Consider the following 27344-nt stretch of genomic DNA (forward strand, 5'->3'; position numbering starts at 1 on the left):
AATCATCATCAACACTCCCCGCCCATCCGCACCACGTCAGCAGACATCAAGCATAACCGGGTCGCCTCAACCATAAGCCGCGTTAGGCTTCCGCGCCGGTCGAACCCGTGTCTGGCTTGAACGGGGCAGCCATAGGCTACAACGACCCGTCAACAAGCAGAGCACGGAGTCCCTCTCCTGGTCATTGCACGCGTAGCTTCGGCCCACACCTGACAACACAAGCGCATCGAAGAAATACCACGAGTCTTCGGGGGGGAGTGATGTGGCGGTACCCACAATTCGCCTAACATTCCTGCATCGCGCTATCGAAGTTTCGGAGAACGGCAAGATATATACGACGTCTGAAATGATGTCAGTGGGCTTCGGCCTGACCGAGCATGCTATCTCGCTCGGTCGGAAGATCTTCCTTTTCGGCCGCCACTAACAGCGTTAAATTAGTATGGAATATGGATATCATAGTGTCAGTCTGGCCTTAAGCTTAAGAGGGACACTGCCGTTTTTCCATACAAATGTTGTCCGCTGTTTCCTCCCTGGATAATACCGGTAGAGTTATAATTTTTTTCCTGAATATCTATGGCCACTAATACAATGTCCCTGTGTTTTCTTTTTTTTCATAATTTAATTATTAAAAAGATATAAACGTTCAAAAACCCAAAAAAAAATGGCCAGATTTTTCTCTGTGTTCAAACACCCATAAAACAAAACTGGCTGGAATATACCAAAAAAGTAAAACATAGGAACACAGCTCAAGCCTTGCTTTAATAATTAATGAAAAAAGTACATATACTCGTATCGGTTAAGTTTTGGAGAAGGAATCAGAGGACAACGAATCGATGATTTTCTTTTATTTTATTAGAACTTTTGTCGTGTTGTCTCTATCGCGCTCTGCGGTGGGAGACTTGAGATTAGTGAGACAGCAATACATTTTCAAAATACCTATTTTGAATTTCTCTCGCCTCTGGTGTATCCTCTTAAGGGGGCGAGTTACCATAAATTGTCGATTTTGTAATTCATTTTTATACTTGAAAATAAGCCCCGAATTGTTTCATTTTCTAAACATAGATACAAAATTATATTTCCGACGATCTGACCTAGCGAAAACACGATATATTAACATTTTCTTGATAGAAAAAAATCACAAAGATGCATCTAATTTCCACCAATTTTCCATATATTGCCATAACCGTGCAATAAACTTGGTTAATATTTTAACACATTGTATAAAATTCTATCATTGAGAATCTGACCTAGCGGATTTTTAAATGTTGTATGTTTATCGAGTTATTGAGAAAAAACAAATTTGTAGATGAATCCGCGTCGTCCTTTTTCACCTGGCTTCATATGCCAGGTGTGACTCGTGAGTGTTAAAAGGACGATGTTTAATTTTTTTGCGTTAGTCGCCCTCTTAAAAGGGCGACTAACCCCAAAAATCAAACATCGTCCTTCTCTCTTCACACTCACGCCCGTCTTTCATGTGCAAGGTGAAAAAGAACGACACAGATTCATCGCCAAATTAGTTTTTTCTCAATAACTTGATAAATATACAACATTTTAAAAATCCGCTAGGTCGATCTCTCAATGATAGAATTTTATACAATGTGTTAAAATATTAACTTAGTTCAATGCACGGTTATGGCATTAAATGAAAAATTCGTGAAAATTAGATGCATTTTTGTGATTTTTTTCTATCGAGAAAATTTTAAGATATCGTGTTTTTATTGAGATCGAATTCTCGGACATATAATGTAGTATCTAATTTTAGAAAATGAAACAATTCGGGGCTTATTCTCTAGTATAAAAATGAATTATAAAATCGACATTTTAGGGTTAGTCGCCCCCTTAAGCCGCTTAACTGATGATATTTGGCATAGAGGTACAGAAACAGTTTGAGTTCCGGGATTTCTTTTTGGATTGTCCATTAATAAGACAACTTTACTGCTCATATCAGATATGTAGGGAATGCAATAGCGGAATACCGGGATCCCGCATGCATTTTGCGGGACTAATCCCGGTCGAAAATTTAGCGGGATCCAGCGGGACTGGCGGGATTACAAAAAAATGATTTATACGTGTAACACTGCGCGCCGGGGTGCGTGAACTGCCTACAGGCAGCCCACTAAATAATTTACCTTCAATTCACCTACAAATATATATTCTGTGCTATAATTCACTTTAAATGACAATTGTACTAACCAGCGTGGAAGCTGAGCGAACTTTTTCAGATGCTTGCTACCTTGTGTCGAATATCAGGAGTTTCTACCTAGCATACGCCAACGAGATATCTCACTCTCGAGATAATTAAAAATATCGACATTATCACTACCAAACTCTATAAAAATGTGTTATTTCGATGATAGATCTACGCGAGAAAAAATGTTTGTCATGCTAGGGTGAATAGAGATGAAGAGACAAACCATCAAACATCGAGAAAACAATATGTAGAGTGAGATATCTCGTTGGCGTATGCTAGGTAGGCTGGAGAGAGAATGTGTCGTTTGGCAGACGACACAATTAATACCTAACTTTTTTTGAGCTTATATTTGAGCTTGTAACGGAATCTTTTAGCACAATTTTCCCTATATATTTTGAAAAGATGAATAATTTTTAGAAAATATGAAAAAGGCGTGTTCTTTAGTTTTTTTTTTATCTTTTTTTGAGTAGTCATTTCCAAAAAAAGTTCAGTTATTTATTATTTATTATTTTTATACTGTTATATTAGTTTATTTATGTAAAAAAGTGTCCGACAAAGTTTGTTTTATTTATGTTTATAAGAATAAAACGGGGTAAGTACTTATATCAAGTAAAGTCAATATAACGATTTATTTTCAAAGTTTAAGTCCACCCTGCGGGATCTCGCAAATACCGGGATCCAGCGGAATTTTGATGGTTCAGTCCCGCAAATACTGGGATTGAAATTATCCTGCGGGATTGCATTCCCTACAGATATGTAATCAGCCCCAAAATTATTAATTTATATTTTGGTATGAGCTATGGACTTACAAAATTATTTGCTATTTTTGGTATTAACTTTGTGATTTTATTTAAAAATCACGACGACCCTTGTCAAGGTGATAATTATAACAGTCACGCTTTAAAATAAGCGTAAATAAGTAAATCCGTGTTACCCTGCAGGCTGAGGTAAATGTCAAAATATGTTAACAAAATAAATGCTTGTGAAACATTCAAGTAAAATTTAAATTGAGTGACTGATCGCACTTATTTTGTCAGCACCGTACGCGTCGAGCGTACCGCATAGCACACGAAATGCGGCGCCGCGCGGTTGCGGATGAATGTGTGAGGTATCACAATATTATTTCATACAACGAATTCTAAAATGCAGCGCGTTCGTCGCGTGGGTGCTAGTAAATGTGCGATCACGTTTAGTGCCTCTCCATAAATTCTTAAATAATTGTGAAATTTTTACTTTGGTACTGCTGTCCGTAAAGGCCAAAAATATGTTTGGCATAAGAAAATATAAAAAGATGTTTGGTACAACAGCTTTGTAAAATAATCCAAAATCGTTTATCACGCGGGAACCGTACATTTTTTCGGGACAAAAAGTATCCTATGTCCTTTCCCGGGACTCAAAGTACCTACATGCCAAATTTCAGCAAAATCGGTTCAGCGATTTGAATAGCCAGACACACTTTCGCATTTATAATATTAGTATGGAATATGGATAACATGTCGCCTAGGAACAAGCATTAGATTCCGAGAATGATTCTAGGATTCTTTTAATCTGTAAAACTTTTCGGGCTTATTAAACTAGTTGTGTATGGTGATACAAAATATAACTCCAAAGGTCGTGGAGAAATGATGGATTGTTTCACACAAAACTGTTGATCGAATAGCAGTAACAGTTCGGATAATCATATAGTTCTCAATAATAAGTTTACGGGAGCTAACGCAATATCCACACAATATATTCCACTTTATATTGATGTATCTATCTGCGAAAAGTTTATGTGGGCATAAATTTGTTTATAGCGCAGTTGTGAGGCCACGTTTCTCCATAGCGTTGCGTCGTCGCGTCATCACAACGGAATAACGCATTGTTTGTCGCATTGCGTCGTCACCGCACGATAAGTAACGAATGATAAAGAACAAATTATGCTCGTGTGATTAAGCAGGAGCAACAACATTATTGGCAAAATTGTGCACAAAATGGGAGTTCCAAAAGCGAAAAACATTACACGCTAGGGCGTAACAAACGAAGCGGGTGGCTGCTTCGATTGTTTTCCGTCTAGTCCGTTGAAACAACGCTTCCGGTGACATATTGCATGTGCATATCATAAAATATATTTTGTATGAGATGCCGCAGCTTTGACGCTGCGACAAGTAAACGCAAGCAATGTGGCTTCGCTCTTAGCTGGATAGCTCGGCGACCAACATTAAGAAATGGTTAGCGATTATCTCTACGGCTATAACTTTGAGAGCAGTTTGATGTTCACTCATCAACCTTAGTGAATTATAAAAACAATTCGTCAAGTTCGCTTAAGTTATCCGCAATAAATAACAAACTACGAAATCGTGAGCAAATTAAAGCAGGCACTGAACGCTTCTAGGATAACCACCATGGTTTCTGTTCTCAGAGAAATTGATAAAGGAATATGTCCATAGAGACAATTCGTCATTTAATTCCTTAAATCTATATAATATATTGGCATGCGTACTATTTCGCATTTCTATTGTAGTTATGCTGAGCTACTGAATAGGTAAGTTAATACCACATCTACAAAAATAAATTCGTTTAGAATTGCATAAGGCTGAAAATAAACGTTTTATATTTAGAAGATATGAAATTCAAATCGAAAGTTTAATAGCAATATTTTATTACTTTAATATTAAGAAATTTAAAAAACCCCCGCCAAACAACTTTAAAAAGTTATGAAATAATATATTTTACAGAATTTAAGTTTAAATAATTCCTAAGTGTAAAGTGATATTTTAGTCCATAATTGTTGTCACGGTGTGTCGGGGGACCGCCAACAGTGTCTTTTGCATTATGTATCGCCATGTCACTGATTGTCTCGATTCGGTTCGCTGTGAACTGACCCTTAAACTATAATGTTATGTGAAATCAAACATAATATATTTAGCGGTCCCCCGACACACCTTGACAACAATTATGGACTAAAATATCACTTTACACTTAGGAATTATTTAAACTTAAATTCAGTAAAATATATTATTTCATTACTTTTTAAAGTTGTTTGGCGGGGGTTTTTTAAATTTCTTAATTTTATTTTATTTCATGCTTTTTAAACTTGTGTTGGTTATAGTGCAGAATAATTCCTATCAACAGGATCATATTATATCCCAATGAATACCATCTAGGAGTGTCCCTTTGGATGAGGCCGTCAATATGAGTCCAAACATGAAACCTCCAATTGGGGTGCATAATATGGAACTCGGCTCCTATAGAATTCAGGTGATGCTGCAGCAGCAGCATGCAAAAATTTATTGGTTATCTACGTCTTACTAGTTGTCACAATTAAAATGAGCCCAAACACCAAATCATTGCTCTAAGTTGGTGAGGAGTTGGGTTTCCTATTGATTACCAGGTGATGCTGCAGCACCAGGTCAACTTTCCATTAATGTGTAAATATTCATAAATGTCACGAACTAGAATGCAATAAAGCCCACCAAACGACTGCAAGATGCTAATCGGCCGTTCACGAACCAGATGAACCGCGATTTTTCAGCACGGAGCAGGCTGATGATGATGAACTATAGCTAAGAACACTCTCAGTTAAGTCAGCTTTCAAAAAAAAAAAAACTAGATCAAAATCGGTCCACCCGTTTGGATGCTACGATGCCACAGACAGACAGACAGACAGACACGTCAAACTTATAACACCCCTCTTTTTTGTCGGGGGTTAAAAATACCCAGCCTTTTGCTAGGACATTGTCTTGTTCTCAAATAAAGATAAGACCTAGACTTTAAAGTACTTCAGGGCTTAAATGTGATATTCCTAATTACAATAAATTAAGTACTTTGTAACTGTAGATGTAAATCTACAAACAAAAGACATTTAACAAGCCAGACTAGTTAATGTCTAGATTTTCGTGAATTATTATTATTACGAGCTAATTGTCTTTCTGTATGCTATTATGATTAATGTAAAAGCTTTTGTTTGTCTGTCTTTGATAATCATCGCGCTAAAATCGCTTTACCAATTTTGATGTTTAATAATGCATTATGAGCCTCGAAAAAAATATATTAGGTTTGTTTTTATTCCGAAAACCAAAATGGTTCGTTCGTGACGAAATTTACGGGAACCATCTAGTTTTAATATAATAATTATTCATTACGTTTCATTATTAAAATTGAGGTACAAGTAATAATTATTCATTACGTTTCATTATTAAAATTGAGGTACAAGGTACGAATTGTATTTACTGGTATCAATATCATAAAGTAAATGAATATACCTAGCGGAATAGAGAAGAGCTGTCAAACGAAACCAAAATTGAATTACATCTGTGTGTACAAATCTATTTACGTGTGCATGAAAATGATGTTCCTACATACATTTTCCTTAGACCTTAAATTGTAAACGTGCCGATGAGTGCAGACTGACATTCAAAAAAATGAAAAAAAAAAGGGTCTGCTGGCATGTATCACACGTCTCTTTTTACCACGCAGTGTTACTGATAGTGACATCTCGCTTGCTCAGCTCTTTGTTTCTCTATTCCGCTAGGTATATTAACTTTATGATATTCACAATGCTTTGAATACTTTCGAATTCGTCCGTACAAACATATTTTGTATTACATTGTAACACAGAACAACGAACAAAATATTTTACGCAGCCAACAATCCAGAGAGAAATTATGCACAGTTTAATTATGTGACACTCTCTGCACCTATATAAATTTTGTGAAGCATTTTTTGGATATTCACATAGAAAGATAAAGCTATGGAGATTGCGGTTTCGAATGCGTCCGTCTACACCGCTTCCACATCAGAATTATTTATATTATAAAGCTAAATAGACAAATAACATAGTCGAGTTCGAGAATTCGTATACAAACTCGTTGAATAATATGACTGACTTTCCGATTGCGGAATTTAACCGCATCTGTATGTACAGGCTGATAATTATTGTGGTCCTTAATTTCAACGGCGCGGCTCGGCGTTCCCATTACAGCTGTAGTGTATGCGCCTCAACACTTACAATTTGTATTATATTTTTGTTATACTTTTTTATTTTATACCTTTTTCTTCTGTTGACTGTTCCTCTCGTATACATCACTAGTTTGAAGTAATGTGTTGTAATACTATAATACTGCATCAGTGTCTTAACCACATTCACATTGAATTACAACCCGCCAACTTGAATTACATACCCGAGTATATGAAATTTGCGGTCCTCCAGTATGTTGTATGAGCCGGGGACTGGTCGGACGTACAGCGTGCTGAGCGATGCGGAGATGCCGAATGCGGATGCGGCGGCGACCGCGCGCGCCTCGCCCGCCACTAGCAGCGACTTCACCGCATCCGAACTGCACGACACCGGCACGCACTGTCCCACTAGCATCGGTCGAGTCTGAGGATAAATGTTTAAGTATAAGCAAAGATAAAATATATACAGGGTGTAACAAAATATGTGATGATACTTTAGGGTGTGTCTGTGTTAATTGAAGAGAGTTCCCTATAAAAGTAACAGCGCTGAAATAGATTTTTTTAAATGATTTGTACATGGGCAAGACTGTCCGAATGACAAGAATTTCCCCATACAAAAGGAAAAAAAATGCTCTTTCAGTGCTGCTACTTTTACAATGAACTCTATACACGTGACACATACACACCCTAAAGTATTATTACTTTGTTTTGTTACATCCTGTATAGGTAAAATTATAGTAAAAACATAACAAGATGTTGCGACTTTCCTTGTCCCTTTTCCGGAACTTGAGGTTAAGGGCGAGGGACCAAATTTCATTAAAATCGGTTTTGTGATTTAAGAGAGAAAAATTAAAAGAAACGCAGACAAACTTTTGTGTTCTTAATACATATTAGTATTGATTAGTTAAATTATTTTGTTAGAGCAGATTTATTTTCAAACGAGCTTTTGCCCGCGGCTTCGCTCGCGCTAAGAAGCGTTATTACATACAAACTTTCATCCCCTATTTTAACCCCTTGGGGTTGGAATTTATCAAAACTCTTTCTTAGCGGAGGCCTACGTCATGTCATAACATCTACCTGCATGCCAAATTTCAGCCCGATCCGTCGATTGGTTTGAACTGTGCGATGATAGTTCACCATGTCAGTCAGTCACCTTTGAGTTATATATTATATATAGATAGAAGATGAGGAATCGTAGAAATAGAGATATCAGCATGATGGCAGCGATCAAAAGGCAATTAAGGCCAGTAGCTCAGTACTTGACCTTAGACATACATCCAACTTACATTAGAATTTTACTTCTATTGGAAACCTTTCTTATACATGCCTCATTGCCCTATAAAAAGCGTAGCTTAATCTTGCTCTAGCAAATTCAACTGTATATTTATCGCTTAAGAGTTAAAATCGCTCGCACGTTGTACAAAGAGTGCTGACATGGCTACTTCAATTTGGGGCGTTTTAGCGCGCTATTAAAAAGCACTTTTGTAAACGGAAAACGAAGGATAAGACAGAATTAGCGCTTAAATTACACAAATCTGATATGAACATTAAACAGTTTTCAATTTTTGAAGTGAAAACTTCTTCAGCGGAGTTGAGCACTTTTGTGGGATGGGTAAAAACTGTGAAACTCGCGTCAGATTCTCGTGCTGATCAAAAAACCGTAAGACGGTTTGAGAGTAGTGTTGTAACATCGAAATCGATTAATCGAACAATCGATTGTTTATTTTCGATTGTCGATATTTTTTAATCGATTGTAAGGGTTTCGATTAATTAACAAAATCGATTTTTTCAAATCGATTTTCAAAAAAAAATTTGTTAAAAATTTAATCGATTGTAAGGGTTTCGATTAATGAAAAAAATCGATTTTCATAAAAAATAGGTTAAAAATTTCCTTCTCAGTGTTATTGTTCTCTTTTTTATTTTTATACCAACAATTCTTGCTGACGTGGCCATATTTGTGACAATTGAAGCACCGGGGCCCTTTTGGTTTGTCTGACTGGCTAGAATTATTATGGGATTGAGTTCTATACTTGTTAAATTTTGAATAAAAAGCGGTAGTAGCATCTGATTTAACCTCCTGTAGTAATTTGGTTTTAATCAGATCGGCACTAATTTTTATTCCGGAGCTCTCCAGACCAATAATCATCGGCTTGTAGTTATCTGGCAAGCCGGCTAGCATCAGTGTTCCAAGCCACACATCGTCTACTTTAAAACCTATTCCTCGCAGTTTGTGAGCGGCTGTCATTATTTTGCTTATATACTCCTCTACGTTTGTACTTGTTTCTATGGTTGTGTTTATCAGATCTTTCAATAGTCCTACTTTACGGAGCAGGCCTAAGTCCTCAAATGATTTCGATAAATTTTGCCATACCATTTTTGCCGTCGTAGCATACTGGACATGTACATAGAGCTGCGGGTCAATTGAGAGTATTATCTTGGACTTAGCTTTAACATTTAGCTTTAAGCGTTTAAACCATTTCTATTAGCTGAAAATGGAGCGGATGAAATATTTGCAACGACGACGCGGTATGAAGTGACTTTTTTTCGGAATTTGGAAAATAATTTTCACACAATTTTTACATAAACGTGCGGCCTATAACCTGATAAAATGATACACGCGAGGACTAAAGATATAATACTATATTATTGAAAGAAACACAAAATATATTGTACACTACTTACAATGTTATTATAATATGTCTGAGGCCGAATGTTTTTTTTAACAAGTAAAATGTTTTCTTCTAAATTCCAAATATGAATTCCAAATATTTTTCGTTCACACTCCAACAAATCGATTGTAAGGGTTTCGATTAATTAAAAAAATCGATTTTTTACAAATTGATTTTCATAAAAAATGGGTTAAAAAAATAATGCACAACGTTAATAATCAAGTTTTCAATTCTGCCGGCACTCCCGGAGTGCAACCCGTCTTTTTTTTAACAATAACTGTTATGTGTATAAGTTTAATATTTTTTTATTATCTACTATATTATGTCGCGTGTAACTTTGATCGTACAGACTTCAGAGTATATATCGCACACACTACAGAGAAGTTGATTCCTAGGCAGATGGGGGACCAACGTAGTTAGGTCGCGTTACGTCAAACCCAGCCGACAGATCAGAAATAAGGTACAAGTTGGAAGCCGGCTACATGAAGCGGCAGCAGTCGATGTGTCGTCGCGACATTACGTTTGTATATTTTCTATGAAACACCCTCCGCAGCTAGCGACACGAAGCTAGCGACACTTTTCATACAAATACATTGAAACCAGTAGTGTCGCGACGACACGTCGTCTGCAGTTGTCGAGTGTCGCTCGATACTAACTTATACCTTTAACATTGAATTGACATGATCCGACCAAATGACGTTGGTCTGCCTAGGAGTTGACTTTCCTCGTTGGTGCATACAGACAGTTAAATACACTTTCGGATTTATAACATTAAGGGCCTGTTTCACCACTTTCTGATAAAGTGCCTAATAGGCTATTCACAACTTTTTGACAGATTCTCCATACTTGATCTGTCAAGTTAATTGGTGGATAGCCTTATGAGGAAGTGATGAAACAGACCCTAAGTATGAATGTCAGCGATTTTATATTTTCCAAGGTGTAAAAACATTAAATAAAATACGTAAAACTTACAATTGAATGCAGTTTTGGAATATTGTCGTAGAGCGCGCGTAGCTGCTACGCCGTAGACGAATCGTAGCAGGCGTAGCGAGCTACGAAACGCTACGTGATTTCGTTTTACTTTACCTCCATCTTTACCGAAAGTGTTCTTGTGTAGATGGAGAACAAACGTGCAGAATCGCCTGATGGTAAGTGTATAGTGTCGGGCGAGAATTAATGCTAAAAAGTTATTGCATTATTTTATGCTAAAACATAATTATATGATTGACAGTTCATAATATTTTATCTTTTTGTCGTACTATTATCGATTCGAACCAATGTTATCGCTGACTCGTAATTTAATTTCCCCGTATCTGTAAGGGCCTCGTTTGCCTTATTATCGAACCTTCGGTGGTTTAACGAGAAACCTTTGCTAATGACGGGGTATTGCCTCCTATAGCGAACATAACATTGAATACAATACTCTATTGTTATTTTTGTAGGAGTAAGCAATTATTTGAATACCTATTGTTATTTTTTGAGAAAGCCTATTTCGAATTTGCGAAGAAGTGTGAATTGAAATATTTGTTTATATATATTATGTCTTAACATAATTTCAAATACCAAATTTCAGCTAAATCGGTTTAGCGGTTACGGTAACCTCTTAATCCCCAAGCGGCCGGATCCGGCTTAGCGTGATAAAGTATAGCCTACAACCTTCCTCGATAAATGAGCTATCTGACACTGAAAGAATTTTTCAGATCAGATCAGTAGTTCCTGAGATTAGCACGTTTAAACAAATAAACAAATAAACAAACAAACTCTTCCGCTTTGTAATATTAGTATAGATTATAATATTATTATGGTTCTAGAACTTACATAATATTATATTGTCTATAGTCTATACACAAAAACAGTGCACTCCACAGGAGGCTATTGACCTGATACTATAATAACATTAACAAACTGAAGTAATTATATTAAAATGCTTCTCATTTTCGGAAAAATGTGCTGAGAGCCCGCTTAATATTCTTAACGTTTAGTATTCATAACAAGTCCCAGTGAAATATTTTTTCAAGTAAAAGCCGGTACAAATGGGACAGCCGAATTTAACGACCGCACTGTTTCATTTTTATTCCCCTTTTACTTCTAATTACTGTTAATTTAAATTAGTGATGGCCAAAACAAGACTCAGACAGTCTTGATTTTTGTATTAATATCATCGTCATCATCAGCCTATTGCCTCTATTGTGGACTCCATATAACTAAAATGGTTATACTTAGTTTCTCAATTTGTATAATTTGGTAATGGGAAAAAATTGGCTTTTGTTTTAGTTTTCGGGACTCCGTACAAGCTCCGTATCCGAAAGGTAAAAACGGGACGTCTTACTAAGATTTCAATGCGGAGGTTCTCAAACTTTTCTGGTGGCGGAACGCTTTTAGGAAGTGATATTTTGAAGGACCCACAAAATATTGATTGTCTCCATGCTGGTATCTGGTGACAGTTTCGGAGCCCCAGGACTCCGCGGAGCACATTTTAGGAATGGCTACGCTAATGTCTATTCATCCGTGATGTGTCTGTCTGTCTGTCATACTTTTTTGCTCAATGGTCAATGGTACCTCGAGGCTCGAGGCAATTGATTCCTAGGCAGTTGACAGACCTACGTGATTTGATCGGCTTATGTCAATTTAATATTAGCTGTGATAGGTCGGATGCTACGAATAATAAAAACTAAGGAAAAGTAACTCCGTCAAAAAACATGCTCCACAATACTTGTCAAAAAAGTGTACCTTAGGTACACATTTCAATACATTTGCAATATGGTGACCTTGAGCGGTACTAGGCGTTACATGACAGATCAAAAGGAACCAAATTTAAAACGGTAATAGTATGGGAGTTACGATTCCTTAGTTTCTATTATTCGTAGGTCGGATGGGTTTGATGTAACGCGACTAAATTACTTTAGAGGTCGACTAACGCACAAAATTAAACATCGTTCTTCTCTTTTCACACTGCATTCAGACGGGCATGTCTTTCATATGCTAGACGAAAAAGGACGATGCGGAATCATCGCCAGGTTAGTTTTCTTAATAACTCGATAAATATATAGCATTTTAAAAATCTGCCAGTTCAGTGTCTCCATGACAGAATTTTATACAATGAGTTAAAATATTATCTTAGTTTATGGCAATATATTATGAAGTATCAGTAAAAATTAGATGCATCTTTGTGATTTTTTCTATCAAGAAAATTTTAATATATCGTGTTTTCGCTCAGATCGAATTCTTGAAAAAATAATTGAGTATCTATGTTTAGAAAATGAAACAATTCGGGGTTTATACTCAAGTTTAAAAATGAATTATAAAATCCAAAATTTTGGATTAGTCGCCCCCTGAGGGCGACTAACCCCAAAAATCAAACATCGTCCTTCTCTCTTCACACTCACTTTCATATGCCAGGTGAAAAAGAACGACGCGGATTCATCGCCAGATTAGTTTTTTCTCAATAACTCGATAAATATACAACATTTTAAAAATCCGCTAGGTCGATCTCTAAATGATAGAATTTTATACAATGTGTTAAAATATTAACTTAGTTCAATGCACGGTTACGGCAATAAATGAAAAATTCGTGAAAATTAGATGCATCTTTGTGATTTTTTTCTATCGAGAAAATTTGAAGATATCGTGTTTTTGCTCAGATCGAATTCTCGGAAATATAATGTAGTATCTAATTTTAGAAAATGAAACAATTCGGGGTTTATTTTCAAGTTTAAAAATGAATTATAAAATCGAAAATTTCGGATTAGTCGCCCCCTTAAGTCCGCTATCTGCCTAGGAAGAGGAACCAACTTCTCTGATCATAACCAATCTTGCTCTCGAAGGGAGTCGCACTTGGCCTGTTTTATTTTTTTAAGGCTTACAAACACCGACGTAGGGTTTTCTCGTAATTCTAGAATAAAAAAAAAATTACATGAAAATATTTTTGTTTGAAACAACATCAACGTAATGTGGGTGGCAGTGAACTATAAAATTTGCAACTTAATTTGAGAAAGTTAGAAAGGTTTAAGAATTTGGCACCACACCAAAAGTTCTCGAGAACAAAATGTAAATATACAATGCATACAAATGTTTATATTTAAGTATAGAGGACGTTCACTGAAAATAGCACGAAAAAAATAATGAATATTGACATTTTTGCCAGATACTTGAAGAGTGATCGTTACAAATATTTGTTCGCGCAAAAGTTTTACACTTTTATATGATAAGAACTGTCCTTTGTTTTTCCAAGACTTAAAGTAGTTTCATACTTAATTTCATCTTACTCGGTTTAGCGTGAATATAATAAGATAACAGACATAAAGACACTTACTTTTGAATTGATAGCATTACTACGTTGACCATAATTTAATTTGCGCAATTCAAGACGTGAGTGGATGAATAAATGGGTAAGTAACATGAAAAAACTTCCCGTTTTTTTGTTTTAATGGAGGCTTTAGGGCCGGAAAAAATATTTGACATAGAAAAAGTATGGATTATATTATGTGTAGCCAGATATATTAGCTTGGTTACGAAGTGGATAAGTCACAAGTTTTATTAAAATATTTAGGGAAAAAAATGAGTTATTGTCCGCATGTTACGAAATGTTACTTGTTCGATTCTTCCACTCACGTCTTCAATTTGTAAATCATGCTCACGCGTATATTATCCCGTAAAGTAAACTATCATAATATTATGATGTCAGCTTTCTCATTATTTGTTCTAAATCGGCTTCAGCTAAGTAGTCAACCGACAGACAGTGACATTATTATCTTAGGATCAAATCGTCTTGAATATAAATAGCTTATTGCTTTGAATCGCATAAAGAGAACAAGCTTGGTATGCATAGAACGCCAGTAGATTGCTCTAGAGTCTAGAAATATTAAGTAAGATCTATTCTACAAGACAATTATTATCTACCAGATGACGCTCGGGACTTTGATGCGCCAAAATTCGTTTATCTTGCGGGGATCGTAAATTTTTCCGAGATGACATTATCCTATGTCCTTTTTCGGGACTCAAAGTATCATCATACTAAATTGAACAAAATTTGTTCAGCGGTTTGGGCGTGAAAAGGTAACAGACAGTCAGGCAGATACACTTTCGCATTTATAAATTAACTAGCTGTTGCCCGCGACTTCGTCCGCGTCAACAAAATGTGATAACAAAAATAATGAAAAAGAGACAAATCTTCCCCTTTTTGGGTTAAATAAATTAATATGGATATTTGTCCTATTCGTTTACCTTTTCTTTAGAAATCTTGTCAAAATAATATCGTAATATTATAGTTAAGGGAATAGTCGGCTGGCCCTACGTCCTTGAGAATTCTATCGAACATGTCTCGAGTGGTTTTGAGGGCTATTCGAATCTCAGTTCTAAATCTTGGGTCAATACCCTGATTCCACTATCGCATATAATATACAACATACGAGTACATACAAAATCAAACATTGATTGAAGCACGATCAATGTTTGTTTTTGTGGCTTTCTATCAAAGCAAAGTAGTATTCTTATACTCGTAGGTATAGGTGAAACAACTTTACTTATATTATAACATAAACTTTTTTGTGACTTTTGAAAGATGTAAAAAATAGTGAAATTACATTATTGTTACTCTTAAGGATGTACATCCTTAAATAGATCAAAGACAAATAATGGGTCGCATTTAAAAGCAATATATTTTAGTTTGGAAGTATTCAAATGAAGGTTGTATCGGTCCAATAAGACGAAATTAGCATGTCAAAGCTCGCCGAAATACAAACACATTTTAAATGCGAAATTTGTCGTTTTAATTTCTCTTTATCGTGTATATTTTATGCCACTCATACCAAATTTCTTTGAAACCAGCACTATTTGCGCACTATTATATAATATGGCGATCTATGTGGCTCAATGGTTAAGAGTGTGTGGCAGCTCAAGCCGGGGGTCGCGGATTCGAATCCCGCCAACGGAACAAAAGGTTTTCAATGTTCCTAGGTCACGGATGTGTATATATTAAAAATCTTAAAATACATAATATATTGCATAGTATAAAGGTATTAAATATTATATTTGTACTTAGCACGGGGCCAGACTGACGTGGTGTATAGCGTCCATAGATATATTTTAATAGTGCTCGAGAACACTCTATCTTTATTGTAGCGGTGGGAATGGGACTGATGACGCTTTACATGCATATTCGATGCATGGATCAGCATATCCGATGCATGGATCATCTTATCGTAAGACAACTGAAAACAGCAAGTCTTGTCCTCAGCAAACTTAAAAAAAATATCCACAGCCGAATATATAATCTCCTCGTTTTTTGGAAGTCGGTTAAAAATCCTAGGTACATAGGAATTGAACCCACGGTCTCTCAGTCAAAAGCCGCGCTCTAAGTCACTGGTCCACAGGCGATTAGCAAACTTATTATTTCTTTATTGTTTAAGAAGAAGAAACGGTATTTAATATTCAACAAGAGTTTAACGCTTCTGATTTATTTATAATTTACATCAATCATCCTTCAAAACTTGCGAAGATCCCGAAAGTTGGAAGTGCCCTTCAAAGGATATTTCTGTCTTTCAACGGCGCTCGGTGCGCCTGAAATAATTTCAGCCTTTGCTAGCTTTTGTTTGCGGTTTCGGGTTGTAAAATGTTTAATTTATTAGAACTATAACCCCAGTGGATACTTGGGTACTATTCAGACAAATTAGCTTTATATTATAGTAGCTAATTAAGGTTAAATATATTCTGTTCAAAATCGGATTAGTAAATTAGACGCTACGGTAGAACCAACTGTTTCATAAGGTTTCGTCTTCAGAAAATTTTAAGATGACTGGTTCATTTTTTCCGAGCATAAACCTAAAGATTCTAGTATACCGTATTAATATTTTAGGGCCCTGTTTCACCACTTTCTGATGAGTGCCAGACAGGCTATCTACAACTCATCTGACAAATACTCTATATGTCAGATAAGTTGTGGATAGCCTATCCGGCACTTATCAGTAAGTGGTGAAACAGCCCCTAAGTGTCGGATACCTTAATTAGAAATGATGTCGCTGCTTCAACTATTGAAAAATGACCTATGTTTAAAATACTATTCTTGCTTTATCCATCTTCATCATAATATGTCTTGGATGCATAATATGGCGTGAATATGAAATACTCACTTTGACTTTTACGCTGTATCTAAGTAAGCTAACATATTTTAATTAGTACTTACTTAGGAGTCACAATTATTAGCCTTTTTCCGTGGTCAGAGAACTTAAGGGGGAGCCCCCTTAAGTTCTCTGACTTTCGGTCATTGCAACTTTGTGCTGTCTCCCGCTTTGTATAGGGAGGGAAATTGCAATTCTTCCTACTCCTCCTATTTTCTTCTGATTAATTTCGTTGCGGGTCCCAAGACAGTTTTAGCATGTCCCTCGGGCATCCCTGAGATCATATCAAAGGGTTTTCGTGGTTGGATACCACTGTCGATCCTGGCGACACAGGAGATACAGCTTGGTGGGAATGTGTGGTAGATTAGGTTAGCAAAGCCCGATTAAATAAAAATAGTCATACCTTCGGTATGTGGTCCTGATCGACGATAAGGTTGATCTTGGCGACGTAGAAGGTGGTGTCGAATGGCGGCGTCTCCTGGTAGTACTTCTTCAGCAGCAGGTCCCTGCAGGCGTTGATGGAACCCAGCCAGTACTCGCTGCCGAACAACACGTTCGGGCTGTACTGACCCGACGCGTCGAATACTGGAAAAAAATTAGAAAAATAGGTTAGAAGAAGAAGAATTAGGTAGAAGTTAATAGATTAAAAAACACGCTTTTTTAAGTTTTTTAACAAATTATTGCATTGTCACTGGCTATTAATACGTATGAAAGGTTTAAATTAATTAGACTACTGGATAAAGATAAAAACGTGCTCAAAGATTCTGTTACATACATACATTCCAAGCTAATAAAAGCGTGTTAAAAAAATCATACACGTCAAACTTATAACACCCCTCTTTTTCGTAGTTGGTATTAATATGGGCAAACGAAAATTTATATTACCCGTTCGCGCTAAGGGCCGCGCTATACCAGAATGGCAGCGGCGAGGCGAGCACTTTCAGTGTCATGTGATTTTAAACTTTAACGTCATTATTATAATGCATAGTATCGCTTGAAAAATCTACGGCCGCCCGTGGCCGCCGGCGGCCGCGATTTCTCAAGCGATACTATAATAATGAAGATAAAGTTTAAAATCATATGACACTGAAAGTGCTCGCCTCGCCGCTGCCATTTCGGCTACGTTTGCCGCTGTCAACTACCGTTCTCTCACTCACTCACTCACTCACATAACCGAGTAAGTGAGAGAACGGTAGTTGACAGCGGCAAACTTAGAGCGAACGGGTAGTATGTAAGGTTTATAATAAAATGATATGAAGGAGTTACGATTTTGCGATGTATTTTTGCGATATTGATTTTGCAGCAACAAAATAGTGCATGGTAAAATTACGCTGTTCGTAATTTTGTATGTATACTGCATGGCCGTGTCGCGCTTCCTCTCGTTTCGTTTCGTATCATCAGAAAAGGGATAGACATGATTGATAATAATCCACCTAGTAATATAAGCATGACATAAGCAGTAAACTAATAAAACTCTTCATAAAACTGAAAGGAAAACCCAAAGTAAGAAAGTTGTTGGCGGAACATAAACATTGCACATACATGACTCTAGGAATTTATATTGCTGTCGATATTTACTTTGAAAGAATACGCAAAGTTTTCACATACAGACGCATATGGATTGTAAAGGAAACTTCTTTATGTGGGTAAACACCAAAACAAGAGAATAAAAGCTATCCAAAATTGAAATGGCAAATAGCATGACGCCGCGTGCCCGCTTAAATTTTATAGAGGGTGTAACAAAACTAAGTGTCTAAACTGTATTACGTCAGCAATGCGCTACGCGTACAATATAACGCGACGGAATTTCGGCATGGTGTGTCATTGGTAATTTAAAATACATTGCAGGCGGAATCATGTCGAACTTCCGCCGCGAAACTTCGGCATGGTGTGTTTAGACACTAAGTGAAAATACTTTAGGGTCTATAGGGTGTGTATGTGTTCCTTATAGAGAATTCACTATGAAAGTACTAGCACTGAAAGGCCAAATTTTATCACTTAATTTTGTTACACTCTGTATAATGTTTACATAGCATGCCGCGAGTATCCCGTTCCACCAAAATTATACTGGACAGCGTTGTTAAAACATTAAAATATTTATACGTGGGAGAGCCATGCTCCGGCACGAATGGGCCGGCTCGACCGGATAAATACCACGTTCTCACAGAAAACCGGCATGAAACAGCGCTTGCGCTGTGTTTCGCCGAGTGAGTGAGATTACCGGAGGCCCAATCCCCTAACCCCTACCCTATTCCCTTCCCTACCCTCAACTATTCCCTTCCCTTCCCTTCCCTACCCTCCCCTATTACCCTATTCCCTCTTAAAAGGTCGGCAACGCACTTGCAGCTCTTCTGATGCTGCGAGTGTCCATGGGCGATGGAAGTTGCTTTCCATCAGGTGACCCGTTTGCTCGTTTGCCCCCTTATTTCATAAAAAAAAAAATTGAAGGGAGCAAATATATGTGCAGGTGCCACATTGCCACCTTTTCCCTGTAATAATTTTGCTTCACCCGTCGTTTGTCTTATTTTGATCTGCAGTACCTAAAACTTATTTATTATCATAGTAAGGTAGCACTAGTAAACTAACTCTATAGGTTATAATAGCAATTGTGGATACATTCACGTCACTTTGTTCTAATGATAACATTTTAAATCATCTTTCTCTTGTGAGATTCCAATTAACTGACAACGAAATGATCAATCGAGCATGTTCCATGATCAGCGAACGATAACGAACCCAAAACCGATATCGTTCGCAAATTGGACAAAAATTGGGCCAAATTTTGACAATTATTAAGAGGGAAACATGTCTCCCGCTCGGAATACAAAATACATTCCCCGAATCAATTTTCAGAACCAATTCCAGAAGATATTCGGATTGTTCCCGTTTTCTGTGATCGGATTTGTTACCTTCCCCATGGGCCTGTGTTTTGCATGAAAAGCATTTTCTATGTAAAGTCAAATGATGTATATTTTGGATTAAAGATACCTATATAGATAGGTAAATATGATTGACCTATATATTCATAAGCCGCATAAGGTAAGGAAAGGTAATGTAAGTTGTAACTTGTTGAAATTTGAAACGTTTGCCTTAGCCTATATTTTGTCTTTACTATCCTCATATTAAAAGCCTAATTTCAAATTTGTAATAGGTACAAATACTTAGGTTTTTAAACGGTGCGGTAATATAACGTCAATTAATAAGTGTAAGAACAACATCACGTAGCAGTTTTAAGCTTGATTATTATTAAGGTTAAGGGCCTGTTTCACCACTTTCTGATAAGGTGCCGAAACTTCATCTGTCAAGTTAAGTGGTGGATAGCCTTATCAGGAAGTGGTAAAACAGGCCCATCTGACATTATTTGTTTCATAAACAAATTAGAAGATTGGGCACATAGCGTGACACTGCTTGGTATTTTATTGTTATTTAGGCTTGGTATTTTATCGCTAGTCTTTGCTGCGTTGCGCCTCCTCTCGTCTTCTTATCTAATATATCTATAACTATCTGGCTTGGTATAAAGACCATTAATTTTATTTACAAATTTTCTATAAATTCTGTATACCTTTAGGCCCTCTCTCTTCTAATTTTAGCAGCCATGTTTCACATAAATAATAAATAGGCAGAATATTTAAAAGATTTAAATCGCGTCGGAGGAAAATGACAACGGCGTTTGTACCGCAGAATCAGGGCCTAATGTTTAGTCCGTTCAAAATTATATTGTCTCCCAGATTATAAAATATAACCCTTATTTCTTCGGCATAAAGATTGTACGCGAGGCAAAATATACGTGAATGTACTGAAACATGAAATATTAGCGCAACAAAATGAGATCCTATACAATGTGAACCCCTTTATAACATTTCATTATGTTTCTTTCATAATATTATTGTATTAATTTTCCTTAGGATATAAGGTGGATATTGGTTTAATGTTGAATTCTTGGTAACTTGTGATTCGTACAGTTTTATTTTTTCTTACTAGGTTTTGCCCTAGGTTGGCGTACTTTTTGTGACTCGTTTTTTTTTGCCCCAATAAAATCTACTATGTCCTTTTCCACGACTTCAAGTATCGCCACATTTCATTCACTCAGCGATTGAAACCTGAAGAGGTAAAAGACAGAAATACATAATATATTAATAATAATATAAATTCAAACTTATTACAAAGTGCTTGCACTTGTAATAGTAACAACAATTTATATCATTAGTAAAATAAAATAAAAAAAAATAAAAAAAATAATAATAAATAAAATAAAATAAAATAAAATTTGTGAAATCTTTGAGTGTGTCCGTTTTCAAGTTACGTGGTGGAGCCATGCTTCGGCACGAATGGGCCGGCTCCACCGGAGAAATACCACGGGCTCACAGAAAACCGGCGTGAAAACAGAACAGAAAACAGAGCTTGCGCTGTGTTTCGCCGAGTGAGTGAGTTAACCTACCCTTCCCTTCCCTATACCCTTCCTTACCTCCCCTACCCTGCAATCCGATTCCCATTTAAAAGGCCGGCAGCGCACCTGCAGCTCTTCTGATGTTGCGTGTGTCCATGTGCCACGGAAGTTGCTTTCCATCAGGTGACCCGTTTGCTCGTTTGCCCCCTTATTTCATAAAAAAAACATATTTACATCTAGCTCTTAACTTTTTCAAGAAGTAAAGTATCGTGTACACTAGCATGTACAGGTATACTAGTTAATGTAAAATGGTTACATTTCAAACTTCGTCGTAACTTGCAAATTGCAATATCTAGTTGTAAACAAAGATATAAATAAAGTATTCGTGGCTTTAAATAGGTCATAAATCAATAGATTTATCATAATCCTAAACATAGGCACTGGAAATATTCAAATGGACGCACACTCATAATTTATGTGCGCCATATTTTGCGGAGTGCCGCATTTTTTGGCCCCAATATCTGCGTTTGGACCCACGTCACTGTCACGTCGAACTTCGACTCACAGATTCTGTAGTGTAGTCACACAGCGCCCAATTATGGTTGTGATTGTTGTTCCAAAGAAATATGTGACATTCGCGCTTTTGTACTCTCATTTACCGAACACCGAAATAAAACGAGGGTCAGTTCACATTGTGACATCCTGAGGCGATGCGTAGCATTTTTAAAACATGAGCCATTCATAATTGGAACTGCGGGGCTAAAATGGTCACATTTAGCAATTCCTCCCAATCAATTCAGCAAATGAATTGTCAAAACTGTCAAACTGACAAATGTCAAATCAGTACAAAAATACAGAAATGAATTGCAAGCAGAGTTATTGCAAGCGGCAAGAATGTTAATTAAATCTTGTACAGTAAATAAAGTTTAGCTTCGAACGTGCCATTTAAAAAATTGTTACGATTATATAATTTACTTCACACATTATACTATGATAATATAGTATAGTTAAAACATTCAATAATATAAATTCATTTTTATCCATCCAACAAACTTTATGATTACATTTATATTTTCAAGAACAACCAACTAAACTATTGTGTCTAGCAGTCAGTAGGTCAATCGTAATGCAATCGCTAATCAGGAAATAGAACAGATCGCATAACAGCGGTCGTTGAACTTCGCGGATTAGCGGCCGAGATGCCGATTGCTGGTACGTTGTGGATTCTCCACACTTGATGATGCGAGCGTTTCCAAATAATGAAAAATAATCAGCCAAGTGCGAGTCGGACTCGCACGAGTCCGACTCGAAGGGTTCCGTACCATTGTAGAGCAAAATTGGGCCAAAAATTGTATTTTTTGTATGGGAGCCCCCCTTAATTTTTTATTTCATTTTAATATTAGTATTAAATATTAAAGTACCCATATAATTTAGGACTTTGAGAAAAATTCAAGACCTACCTGTTGCATTATTGATGTAAAGCAAAAAAGGGCAAAAAATCACGTTTGTTGTATGAGCTCCCATACAACTCCCATACAATCCCTTAAATAATAATTTTATTTTGTTTTTAGTATTTGTTGTTATAGCGGCAACAGATATACATAATCTGTGAAAATTTCAGAAGTCTAGCTATAGCGCTTCTTGAGTTACAGCCTGGTAACAGACGGACACACGGACAGACATCGAAGTCTCAGTAACTGGGTCCCGTTTTTCCCCTTAGGTATGGAACCCTAAAAAGTATGATGTAAAAGAAGAGGTATTATTATATCAAACTAAGTATGAAGAGCTTGTATGGATTGTTAAGTTCCTAAAAATACCTGCTGTTAATTGAAACATGACTTTTATTTTATGTAAGTATGAGATATTACTAAAAATCTCGATCAAAAATAACACTAATGAAAATATTAGCTTAAGCAAGTACTTATTATTTCTAAAAAGTGTAAGTAAATGGCATTTTGACCGAAGCAATAGGCTCTATGTATCTGGGTGACCTATTTCTGCAGCTGCAACCAGTATTAACTATTGAGAACTAATTATTAGGCTGCCTTCACATTAAGTCGCGAGCCGCGACTACTCGCGACTTAATGTGAAGGCAGCCTTAATGTCCGTAAATTATTTTAGTTTTATTTTCGACGCAGGTAGATCAAATAATAACAGATTGTAGTCTATTTTAGCATATAATCAAATAGCAATTAGTGTTAGTGTCAACATTTTAATGCGTTTACGTAGTCAGTGTGGCGCTCCGTGCGAGTCAGGGCCGGCCAACGTCCTACATAGAACACCTTTCAACCACATAATCTTCACAAAAAGCCGATAAACACAATTATTTAACGCATGTTGAAATCGCCTCTTAACTTTGCCATTTAAAGGTCTGAGAAAGTGACTCTTTATTGCTTCGAATTGTTTGTGTAGGCCGCGCACTATAAGATTGTTTGGTAAAGCAAGAGCGGTCATTAGACGCATCTATACAATATTTACTATTAATTATAATATATCGTACAATAGCTACAAATAATGTGTCACCGTCTAACTGCGATCTACTAACGACCAATCTGATCACTGAAAGCGGGACAAGTGGGCCAATCCGGGTGGGATTTGCTCACTTGCCCAGGTCCACCAAAGAAATCTTAAATTCGACCACTGTGCTCTTCAATTTTTGTCAAGAAATAAACGCGGCCTTTAACTCATTAAATATGCGTAATTATGTAAAGTGGACAATTATTATTGTTCTGGAATGTAAATGTGTCGGGCAAACAAAAGTTTTTATTGTTGTTAAGAAGTGTGTTAGTTGTCAAATTATATTTTAACAAGCCGTAAAATTGTTGGAAAGTATTAGGTAATTAAAATCCAAGTGTTGGCTGTATGTGCAGTATTTTTACAATATTGAAGTCCGAATAAATCAAAGTTAAAAACTTCTAACGAATATGAAATTTTCGCAACTCGAACTGCCAAGTAGTGTTTGGCCCCCAACGGCTCCAAGTTACCTCCTTTGGGGTAATGAGACAGGCGGGGCTTAAGGCGCTCACACACTTGGCGACATGGTGAATGCAGTAAGTGGCGCACCATTTCTGACCTATTATTATTAATAGTTTAATTAATATTTTTAATTGATATTCGTTTAATTATAGTTTATGGCCTGTATTCCCTGTGATTAGTGCGAATGCAGGTGATTAGTGCTGAGGATAAGTGATTAGGAGAAAATAAAGGACTCGCAATAATCAGTCGCTGTCCACACTTTACTTTCTCATGATTACTAATCACCTGTACTCACACTAATCAAAAGGAATAAAGACCGAAACTGAAATTAGAGCCGAAGTCGTCATATTTTTCTTTGACAGCTGCTTCGAATCTATGCCAGAGAGAATTTACAGGAGTGTAAAAAATACGGCTTGACTGCATTCATTTTTAATATCCTTCGTCTGGAAATCAAGAAGAATTTACGGTAAGTATTTATAAAAATTATGAAATCTTTTGACATTGGTTTTAACCATAAAGTTAATATACCTAGCGGAATAGAGAAACAAAGTCCTGAGCAAGAGAGATGTCACTATCAGTAACACTGCGTGGTAAAAAGAGACGTGTGATACATGACAGCAGCACTCTTTTTTGACGTCCAGTCAGCACGTGCCGTACATTGACAATTTAATCTCATAGAAATCATGTTCAATCATGCTTGTGTAAGTGTATATATTTTTACACACAGATGAAACCAATTTCGGTTTCGTTTGACAGCTTGAGATTGTTGCTCTATCCCGCTAGGTATATTAACTTTATGGTTTTAACCCTTTTATCAAGCAAAATATTTCAAGGTCGATACAAACGATATCGCGTCGTTTCTAATCCGTGTCGCGTCGTGTCGTGGCCTACCGCCTACGGTCGTTTAACTAATCTGTCTCGGTCTCAACAGTCGACGGCATCGCGTGACGAGCAAATTGATTTGGATTACTCTTTTTTATGTTTTTACTGAAACGTGAATATTGTTAAGTAAACCCCAAGACGAATGGCGCTTTTTACGCGCGCGACGCGTCACGCGGGCCTTAATAAAGAGGAAAATAAATGATCGGCAAAATTTTTATACAGTGAATATTTATTAACCCATACAATTACAATACAGTAGAAAATTTTAAACCACCCAGAGATAGGAGCCCCGCATAGCGTTGTTTTTTCTTTTTTTTTTTTCTTTAGTAGCTTGTCAACCCCTAGAGTGCAATTCCTAAGCCGGAGGCTTAATTATTTTGCAATATGTCGGTAAGGAACCCTTTGTGCGCGTATCCGACTCGCTCTTTGCCGATTGTTTATTATTATTGTTTATAAACTGAGTTACCATTCACTGTGCCAAAGTTTAGTCCATGTTAAGTTAACACTTGATGATTTTTATGTGTTCTTAATTAAATGAACATAACAGATTAAATTGGGTTTTATTTAGAATAAATGATGTTCCTTAAAGTAATTTAGGTGATGGTTTTCCTTTAAAAAGTTGTAGTATGTTTGTTGAACTAAAGAATTGTTAGTTAAACAATTTTAATAATAGTTATTCGTTCAGTAAAACAGTTTTGCAAATAACTTTAAATAGTATGCTGAATTAGCATTATTTAGGGTGCATAATTAGTGTGCAAGTCAGTATTTTTGGTGAAACATTTAAATATTTTGATCGAGAAAAGGGAATATACAGATATTGATTTAAATACATGCCTATTTAAAAGAGTGAATGAAAACGAATAAAAAATAGCCTTTCTTTTATTTAATGGGCTCTTTGCTCTTTGCCCGAAGGATGACCTCATGGAAGCTGCCAGCCGTGTCTATGAATATAATTACAATTTGTTCTTAACTGGCGACAGATTTGTTCAAATTACAGAGTTATGAATAGCCCTCATTAGACTAAGAATAAAGACTTTTCATCGCTTTAACATAAGAAGCGATTATGACTAGAATATTTATTCACAAAAAAAGTTAGAAATAAATATTCAGATTATATTAACCATTAATACAATTAATGTTCACAATGTTTTGTGTTTTGTCTCAAGTTACTTTTCTAACGTTCTGGCCAAGGACAACACTTTGCATAGCTAATACATCTATAAACAAAATGTGGATCTATTTGCTAGTGGGTAAAGCGCTAAATGTATACGTAGGGTTTTTACTTTGTAAGAACTCTACTAATATTGTATCCTTTAACCTGAAGAAAGAAAAGGATAGAGTTACACCACAGAACGAGACAGATTCCCCCCTAGGACACGTTTTCTCGATCAGTGAGCTAGCAATTTTCAGGTGATATTTTTAGAATTTAATTAAGTTGCCGTATAATTTCATGTATACTTGTCGTCAGAATAAAATGAACATTTTAATGTAGTCACAGGAACAATGGTTTGATTCCTTAAATAGAAGCGGTAAAAAAGGCGTACCTAGTTTACCCATAAGCAAAATATTTACAAGACATTAACAAATTAGTTTTATGCAGAGTATATTTTTAATTAGATATGTGTGATTTATGAAAATAAATAAAAATGAAATATTAATAGTATTTAGCGATTTATCCACCGTTTCTAAATTCGGTGTAGGCTTTGAGTCCCGGAAAATTATACAATATGATATAAGAAAGTTATTTTACGTTTTAAGTAAAGTTTGCTAGTAAAACATGGGAGTAGAGCCTTATCTATACTAATATTATAAAGCGGAAGAGTTTGTTTGTTTGTTTGAACGCGCTAATCTTCTTAATTAAAATAATTGTATCACGTTACGACTAATAGGAGCAAAGAAATAGAGGAAAATGTGTAAAAGACGGGGGGAAACAAGTTGAAAGGGCTTATTTGAACGTGCTTATCTCAAGAACTACTGATCCGATTCGAAAAAATGTTTCAGTGTTAGATAGTCCACTTATTGAGGAAGGCTATAAGCTATATTTTATTACGCTAAAACTAATAGGAACGAAGAAGTAGAGGAAAATGTGGAAAAAACGGGGGAAATTATTTGAAACGGCTTATCTCACGAACTACTGGAGCAATTTTTCTTTTATTTGGCATAGACCACGTGAAGGATCATAGATT

At 36.3% G+C, this 27344-nt stretch overlaps 1 protein-coding gene across 1 annotated transcript in view; it reads right to left on the bottom strand.

The window, feature by feature from the left end:
* Positions 1-27344, bottom strand: part of LOC121729999 (nose resistant to fluoxetine protein 6-like) — a 132175-nt gene that overhangs the window by 33592 nt on the left and 71239 nt on the right. The window contains exons 3-4 of the mRNA XM_042118792.1: positions 17317-17498; positions 7354-7553 (exon numbers count right to left, since the gene is read on the bottom strand). Coding sequence (XP_041974726.1) covers positions 7354-7553; positions 17317-17498 — 382 coding nt within the window. The remainder of the gene's footprint in view (positions 1-7353; positions 7554-17316; positions 17499-27344) is intronic.

Source organism: Aricia agestis, chromosome 8 (assembly GCF_905147365.1).
Source record: "Aricia agestis chromosome 8, ilAriAges1.1, whole genome shotgun sequence".
NCBI classification, from domain to species: Eukaryota; Metazoa; Arthropoda; class Insecta; order Lepidoptera; family Lycaenidae; genus Aricia; species Aricia agestis.